This window comes from Pelodiscus sinensis, chromosome 14, assembly GCF_049634645.1.
Source record: "Pelodiscus sinensis isolate JC-2024 chromosome 14, ASM4963464v1, whole genome shotgun sequence".
In the NCBI taxonomy this organism is placed as follows: domain Eukaryota; kingdom Metazoa; phylum Chordata; order Testudines; family Trionychidae; genus Pelodiscus; species Pelodiscus sinensis.
The window spans coordinates 21,911,218-21,920,052 of record NC_134724.1 but is presented as its reverse complement, the minus strand read 5'-3'; the positions used below and the strand labels follow the sequence as shown (position 1 = coordinate 21,920,052).

General features: G+C 50.1%; 1 protein-coding gene across 1 annotated transcript in view; it reads left to right on the top strand.

The window, feature by feature from the left end:
- Window positions 1–2,659: 2,659 nt before the first annotated feature.
- The window catches only part of GALK2 (galactokinase 2), a 75,548-nt gene continuing 69,372 nt past the window's right edge, over window positions 2,660–8,835 (top strand). The window contains exon 1 of the mRNA XM_075897172.1: window positions 2,660–2,820. Coding sequence (XP_075753287.1) covers window positions 2,768–2,820 — 53 coding nt within the window. The 5' untranslated portion in view covers window positions 2,660–2,767. The remainder of the gene's footprint in view (window positions 2,821–8,835) is intronic.

Genomic DNA, 8,835 nt, shown 5'->3' with positions numbered 1-8,835 from the left:
ATCCCTCTCCAGCCTTCCACAAACTTTGGGCAGGGACACCACTCCTACCCCCTGGCTAAGACTACTCAATGGACCCAACCTCCATGACTTGATCTCACTTCCCTTTAAACTCTGTTCTAGTTGTAGCCTTCACAGCCTCCTGCAGCAAGGAGTTCCACAGGTTAACTCTTTGCTTTGTGAACAACAACTTTCTCTTACTAGTTTGAAGCCTGCTACCCATTCCTTTCCTTTGGTGTCCTCTAGTCCTTCTTTATGGGAACTCAGGAAGAACTTTTCTGAATGCACCCTCTCCACCCAACCCCTGCTTTTAGAGACCTCTATCCTGTCCCCGCTCCATCTCCTCTTTTCTAAGCTGAACAGTCCCAGTCTCTGTAGCCTCTCTTCATCTGGGACCTGTTCCCAACCCCTGATCATGTTAGTTGCCCTCCCCTCTCCCAGCCTTTCTCTTCCCCTCTCCCACCTCCTTTTCCCAGTCTCCCCCAGTTTTGTTCAATAAAGACAGAGTCAATGTTGGAAGAAACGTTATCTTTATTTTGTACATCAATAAGAAAGGGGGCTAGGGAAGGGTAAGTGGAAGGAGGTGAGGGAGGAATGGGGTACGAGCCCCCGATGGGGAGGACTGGGCTGGCTCTGCGGGCTTCTGGGGGTGGAAGCTCTCCTGCAGCCCCCCGATTGCCCCCTCTCCCCAGATGGCAGCCTGCAGCAAGTGCATCCGGGCTGATGGCCGAGTGGTGTGATGTGCCCAGTGTGGGTAGTCTGGGCAATCCAAGCCAGGACTGCTTTGCAAGCGGGGCACCCCTGAGAACTGTCTGTCCGGGGTGGGGGTCGGGACCCTTTAAGCGCAGCCCTCGGCTAGCCTGAGACAGCATCTCCACGCTCTAAGTCCTCCTCTGATGCCCTGCCGGCACTGCTTCCGGCCATCCTTAAGCCCTGTTCAGGGTCCACTCAATGTGGACTTGCTAGTTCGAATTAGCAAAACGCTAATTCGAACTAGTTTTTAGTTCTAGACGCGTTAGTTCGAATTAGCTTAGTTCGAATTAACTAAGTTAATTCGAATTAGCGCTGTAGTGTAGACGTACCCTTGAAGACAAATGTAGCGTTATGTCTGTTGGACTTTAAGAAACAGCAGCTTACTGAGATTCTAAAGGTTCTGGCAGCTGTTCAGGCTACCACCTTTTCATTGTACTTGTCCTTCCTCTCTGGTTAAGGCACAAGCTGCAGATGAGGCTAAGAGAAAATTTTTTCCATTTGCACATGATAAAAAGAATGGGATTTTTTTTATTTGATGTCAGTCTTGCTACACTTATCTATGTCCTTTGTCTGTTGAGACTAGATTATTGTAATGCACTTTGCCTGAGGCTACAGTTTAAACCACTTAAATTGGTGCAGAATGTGACTACCCACTTATTAAGATCATAAGAGGGCTCATAAAACCAGTGTTTTGTAAGTTGCATTGTCTCCTAGATTGAATTTAATATGTTTATCTTGACCTTTAAAGCTTTACATGGTTTGGAACAAGGCTTCTTGAGAGTGTTGTTCTTCTTATGCAATATTGGAAAAACTATTATCAGTGCAACAGTGACCCTGAAAAAAAATTGACAGGGTTCGAACGAGCAGGGATTTAAAAATGGCGGCGCCCCGCTTATGCAAATGAAGCCCGGGAAATTCAAATCCCGGGCTTCATTTGCAAGTGCGGTATGCCTACATTACCCTCCTAGTTCGAACTAGGAGGGTAGTGTAGACATACCCTAAGTGACAGGTGTTGAGGAATAACAGGATGTCTAAAGCCAACACCACAGGACTGCCTCTTCTTACTAGCTGGCTTTGTGCCACCTGATATCAGGATCATAGCAAGCCAAAGAAAAAGTTCATGGCCTTATGGAAGATCCAAGGCACCTATTTGGTCACATGGGAGTAATCATATGCCTTAAGTTACAAAGTAGTTTTATAACCAGTGTTGTATCTTTGGATAAAACAGGTGGCAAGTCACAATTTATGTTATGGAATGAAATACTATTTGAATTGGATGCACTTAAATAGATCTGGTACCTCAGGTGGAGCTTCCCAGAGGAGAGGGCCAGATACAGATAGGTCAGCCTGGTGGGAGATGTAGCAAAACAAATCAGTCACTATTCTGATTGATAATAGGGAGCCATAGGAAAGTGTGTATGTGGGGTGGAAATCCAGCACACTAGAGAGACACTCACAAACAACAAAAACCCTCAGGGGAAAAAACCCGCTTTTTCAGGATAAGGCATTTTGCTCCCCGGCTGTGAATATTTATGTTGTGTTTACACTGAATGGGCTTGTTGCCGGGGAGAGATCAGGGACTGACCTTGTTGGTGGCCCTTGTTCAGTGGACACAGAGTCATTCTGCCCTTTTTCTTCTATGACACTGTATATTTTTAAGGCACAGAGCACAGTTGTCAGTCCTGGCTGGCTGAGCGAGAGAGAGCCCCCCCTTCCTGGGAGTTGATTTGGTTTGGCTCTCGCTTACGCATCATTTGTACAGACATAAAAACGCCTCCGCTCCTCATGCCATATCAACGTCAACCACCGAGCCAGGAGGCTGGGGAGGGGGCCACCCATCCCGAACCCTGCCAGGTGGCTGGGCACAAGCCCTGCCCAGAGCACACGGACCTGGGCGGGCAGGAGGCAGGGCTCCCGTCCGCTCCCTCGCAACCCGGAAGGAAGGGAGACGTTCCCTTGTCCCGTGATAGCAGCAGCAGCCTACGACCCCCGCCGCTGCCGCCCCGCGAGGCCGAGGATGGCCTCGGACGCCCCCGCCACCCTCTCAGTCCAGCTGGCGGAGCAGCCCAGGTGGGTGGGTCTGGCTGGGAGCCGGGCCCGTTTTCAGTCTCTCCGGGTCTGCGAGGCGGCTTGGCAGGGCAGTGGCTTGGCCGGTGCAGACGGCGCCTTAGCAGCCCCACATGCCGGGTCCGGGCTCTCCTAGCCCGCAGGGACGGCACGTGCGGCTGGTGGGCGCCCGCTCCACCGCGCTGCACCCTGAAGCATTTGTCCCCAGAACTAAGGGTGGCCCGCCTGTAGGCCGAGGCGCGGGGACTGCGGCGAGAGCGGTCCGAAGCGGTTTCCATCTTATACAGAGAGCTCGCGGTTTGGCACAGTGGCTCTCTGCACCCCCGCTGTAAAAACTGTTCCAGCAGCTCTCCCTGGAGGCACAAGCAACCACTTGGCGAGCTACCGCCATAGCCCTGCCCACCCTGGTTCTGAGGAAATTCTTCTTTCCCAACTCGCTGATAGCTGGATGGAAAAGGAGAATATGTGCAATCCATCATCCCTTAGGGGGAGACTCTGGCTCAGTCCAGCTTCTTCCCCCTGGCCCTGCTAGATATGAGAGTACAGGAGGGGGAAGGAAACTCACAATCAGTGCAGGTTTCCCCAGTCCCCTCTTCCACTATGGCAGTGGGACAGTCAGTGGAGGGAGAGGGGACAACCCTGTCTGTCCTTGATCTTTACCTCTTTCTGCCCTCCAAGCCCCAACCCTGACATCCTATGAATTCTGAACATTGTGAAGCCAACCCAAAAGGCAGTGCAAATTTACCCCACACATTCTTCCAAGGAGAGGGAACAACTCCATGCTCCTCCGTCTAAGGCCTGCTCTGGTGGGAAGTGTTATTGGGAAAGCTAAATCTCATTGTGCTGCAGAATGCATCCAGTCCAGTAAACCTCTTTATTTATGTTAGCATTAAGAGAAGAGCTGTTCCAAATTGTTCCTCCTTAATCAGATTACAAGACATTTGGCTTAATTTTAATTCACATGTAAATGCCATTTTCGAATTTGCCTGTGCACAGCTGAAGCAAATGGGAATTGTGTTGATTAGTGAGTCTGAAAAATCAGATCTGATTCATATACATAAATGTAAGCACCCATGTTTTGGCCAAAGTTTACAAATAGATGCAAACAGTTAATTATTCTTGCGTAAGGTATTTCTATTCTTAAAATGCTACAGTAGCTTTAGTGCTTCAATGTAGACACTAATGTGCCAGTGGGAAGGATTCTTCCATTGGCATAGGTAATCCACCTAAATACCTGAGAGGCAGAAAAATTCTTCTGTTGAACTAATACTGTCTGCACAAGAACTTAGGGGCTACGTCTAGACTGCATCCTTCTGTTGACAGAAGGATGTAAATCAAGCACATTGAAATTGCTAATGAAGTAGGGATTTAAATATCCCATGCTTCATTAGCATAAACGTGGCTGCCGCTTTTTTCGAAACAAGTTTTTCGAAAAAAATGACAGTCTAGACGTGGATCTGTCGAAAATAAAGCCTTTTTAGACAGATCCTGTATTCCTCAAAAAATGAGGTTTACAGGATCTGTCGAAAAAGGCTTTATTTTCGACAGAGCCGCGTCTAGACTGCCATTTTTTTTCTAAAAAACTCCGTTTCAAAAAAAAGTGGCGGCTGTATTCCTCACTCTAGCTAGGGGGTAGATGAACCTGGACCTGCCCTAGCTGGACATGCGCCCCTTTCCTAGCTGAGCCTGCTGGAGCTGCAGTAGCCACAGGAGAGGTACTTCTTACCTGCCCCCAAGCTGTTCCTGTGAGAGTTGGGTGGTGTAATCCTCTCTCCCTGGGGCACCCTACATTTTGAACTCTTCATCCCATGCTCCACACCAGAGCAATAATTCAAATGAAGCATTAACTTTTTAATTTTATTTTCCAAAAAACATTGTGTTAAGGACCCGAGCAACACTGGGTAAATCTTCTAGTAGGATATATTTTCTTTTAAAGGAGGTATATAAACTCTCATGCTTCAGGGCATGAGCAAACCACCAATTGAGAAAGAGAGAGAAGAATCTTTCCCTCTGGACTTACTGTATACCAGTGGTTCCTTGCATATTCCTCCAAAGTATCTGGCACTGGGCATTTTCAAGACAGAATATTTCATTAGATTAACCACTGTCTAATTTAGCATGGTAATTCATGTGTTTTAATTTATAAACAGATAAAGTAGATTAAAGTGTGGAAAAGTCTAATAAATAATTCAAACAACAGATGGTGTCCTGTACAGCTTTATGACTAGATATCTCAAAGGGGTAACTCTGTTAGGGTATGTCTACACTATCACCCTAGTTCGAACTAGGGTGGTTAATGTAGGCAACCGAAGTTGCAAATGAAGCCCGGGATTTGAATTTCCCGGGCTTCATTTGCATCTTGCCGGGCGCCGCCATTTTTAAATCCCTGCTAGTTCGGACTCCGTGCCCGCGGCTACACACGGCACGGAGTAGGTAGTTCAGATTAGGCTTCCTATTCCGAACTACCGTTACTCCGTGGTGCGTGTAGCCGCGGGCACGGAGTCCGAACTAGCGGGGATTTAAAAATGGCGGCGCCCGGCAAGATGCAAATGTAGCCCGGGCAATTCAAATCCCGGGCTTCATTTGCAACTTCGGTTGCCTACATTAACCACCCTAGTTCGAACTAGGGTGGTAGTGTAGGCATACCCTTAGACTGTAAATTTAAGAAAATGAGCAGTCCTTTAGCACCTTAGAGCTGAGCTACTCAACTTTGGAAGCCCCGGGGGCCACAAAGATACTCACAGCACATGCCAAGGGCCGCAACTTAAGTGTGGTAGCATATACATGTAAATATATATGCAAATGGATGCTTTCACACTGACGCATGAATACAAAGATTAAGGCAAGACTACACAACACACGGGCCCCATTTAAGTCAGTTCTGCTGATATTAATAAAATGCAATATTTACCCGATTTCCACTCATATGACAGCACTTTTAATGGGCAATGACAGTCAAGTAATTTAACTACTAAAACACATCAACAGAAGACCATTAAATTGAATCACTGTTGTGGAGTGTGTTCCCAATGGAGGCCATGTTCAAAGGATTCCACCTGTGAGCTGTGTGTTGAGCCCCACATAAACCCAAACTGCAGGCGTGTTGCAGGAGGCATAAGGGATCTGTCAAAAAAGGCTTTCTTGACAGATCCCCCCTCTAGACTGCTGCTTTTTGCCAACAAAGTGCTGAGTCAGCAAAATGCGACGGCCATTTTTATGCAAATTAGGCATGGGATATTTAAAGCCCTGCCTCATTTGCAATGTCAACCTGCCTAATCTGCATCCCTCTGCCAACAGAAGGATGCAGTCTAGACATACCCTAAGGTGCCACAGGGCTACTCATTTTTTAAGTTACAGAATAACATGGCTACCGCTCTGAGACTTCTGTCCTCAAACAGCTGATTGTGACAGCAGGAAGTTCTGGAAGGGAGGTGAAAGAGTTGATTGGCAGGGCTACCAAGGGCCAGGAGGCCCTGAGGTGAGGGGGTCTTCTTGCAGCAGCGTGCTAAGTGCCCCTAATTTTCACCACCCTTGGCAACTATGGCCAATGTAATTATTGCGGTGGCTATAGGTAGACCTAACTTAAGTTAACTTAATGTTGTGGTGTAGACGTGCCCTTAGTGATAGGTGGTGGTTATATATACCAAAGAGCACAAAAGATTCAGATTGCTTCTAGTCCTGAGAGACCAGTCACTTACCCCAGGTCATCTTGTGCCTCACCAAAGAGAAAGCTTGTAGCCAATCTAGTAATAAATTAACTAAAGATTTATTAACTAGAAAAAAAGAAACAAGGCTTTTATTACAAGGCTAAAGTAGGCAAGCATATATACACAAGCTTTTTTCTCTTCATCATCTGAGGAAATGAGTTGTAGCTCATGAAGGCTTATGCCCTAATATCCTAATAAATTTGTTAGTCTTTAAAGTGCCACCGGACTCTTTGTTGTTTATACGCAAACTAGTTACATTCTGTGGCTTAAAGAGGCGAGAGTTGTATTAATATTAAGGATGTTAAATATCGGGCAATTGAATAGTTGTGTAACTGCATGAATTCTTATTGATTATATGATTATTTGATAGTCCCTGGGTTGGGGCCAGTAGCTATGCGCTCCAGCCCCACTCATGGGAGCCCCCTGCCATCCCACCCTGCTGCCTCTGTATGAGTGGGAAATTAACTCAAGTGGCAGCGCTTGCTTCTATGATCAGAGGAAGCAGCACGGGGTGAGAGGTGGGAGCTGGTCCACGAGGGGAGCCAGTTTAAAAACCAGTGCCCCACACAGACCTGGTGCCTGCCACCCCACGCTGCTGCCTCTGATACAAAGGCAGCAGCATGGGGTAGCAGCAGCCGCTGTCAGCAAAGGTCCGAGCTCCCCACAGACAGGCTGCTGCCAAAGGGGGTGGCGAGGGAGCGGGGGAGGCTGCCGTGAAGCAGCCTCTGTCCGCGGTGGCCTGGGCTGGCCATGGCAAGCAGCTCTGTGGGATGTGTAGCAGTCTCTGTCCATGGGAAGCTCAGGCCTGCCTGGACAGAGGCTGTTTTGCAGCAGCTTCCCCTGACCCCCCTGCCGCCTCTTTAGAGGCAGTAGTGGGGAGGAGGGAAGCGGCACCATAGAGCCGGTGCTGAGGGGAATCAGCTTTTAAGCTGGCTCCCTCCAGCACCGGTTCCTGCTTCCCCTCTTTGCTGCCTCTGATACCGAGGCAGCAAAAGGGGGGAGGGGATGTGTGTAGTCAACAAGATTAACCAATAAGCCTGTTGTTATTCTAGCTAATATGTCATATCAGAATGTCTATTAGGACTATTCCAAGTTGATCCTGGGGATTTCTCTTATTCTGTTTTCAGAGAGGTAGCTGGGTTAATCTACAGGCAGTCCCCGGGTTACGTACAAGATAGGGACTGTAGGTTTGTTCTTAAGTTGAATCTGTATGTAAGTCGGAACTGGCGTCCAGATTCAGCCGCTGCTGAAACTGACCAGCGGCTGACTACAGGAAGCCCGAGGCAGAGTTGCTCTGCCCCGGGCTTCCTGGAATCAGCCTCTGATCAGTTTCAACAGGCTGAATCTGGACGCCAGTTCCGATTTACATACAGATTCAACTTAAGAACCCCAGGCGTCCCCAAGTCAGCTGCTGCTGAAACTGATCAGCGGCTGATTCCAGGAAGCCTGGGGCAGAGCAACTCTGCCTCGGGCTTTCTGTAGTCAGCGCTGGTCAGTTTCAGCAGCGGCTGACTTGGGGACGCCTGGGGCAGAGCAGCTGGGGTGCTGCTGGGTTGCTCCAGTAGCGCCGCTCCTCGGCGCTACTGGACCAATCCACCAGCACCCCAGCTGCTCTGCCCCAGACGTCCTGATTCAGCCCCTGCTGAAACTGACCAGCAGCGGCTGAATCAGGACGCCTGGGGCAGAGCAGCTGGGGTGCTGCCGGGTTGGTCCAGTAGCGCCCAGAGCGGCGCTGCGGGACCAACCGGCAGCGCCCCAGCTGCTCTACCACAGGCGTCCAGAGAAAAGCCTGGACTGCTGGGGGGGGGGGGGGGGAAGGCGTACTAGCTGCGCCCCGCCCCCCCCCCAGCAGACCAGGGAGACTGGGAGCAAAGCAGAGCAAAGCCGCGGAGCACGCCAGCAGCGGGACAGCCGCGGCACGTCTGGGCTGTCCGCTGCCCGCGTGCTCCGTGGCTTTGCTCCACTTTGCTCCCCGTCTCCCTGGTCTGTTGGTCTCCAGCAGACCAGGGAGACGGGGAGCAAAGCCGCGGAACACGCTGGCAGCGGGACAGCCGCGGCGCATCTGGGCTGTCTGCTGCCCGCGTGCTCCGCGGCTTTGCTCCCTGTCTCCCTGGTCTGGGGAGACGTGGCGCAAAGCCGCGGAGCACGCGGGCAGCGGACAGCCCAGACGCGCCGCGGCTGTCCCGCTGCCGGCGTCCTCAGAGGCTTTGCTTCCCGTCTCCCTGGTCTGCTGGTCTCCAGCAGACCAGGGAGATGGGCAGCAAACCCCGTTCGTAACTGCAGATTCAACATAAGTCGGATCCGCGTAATT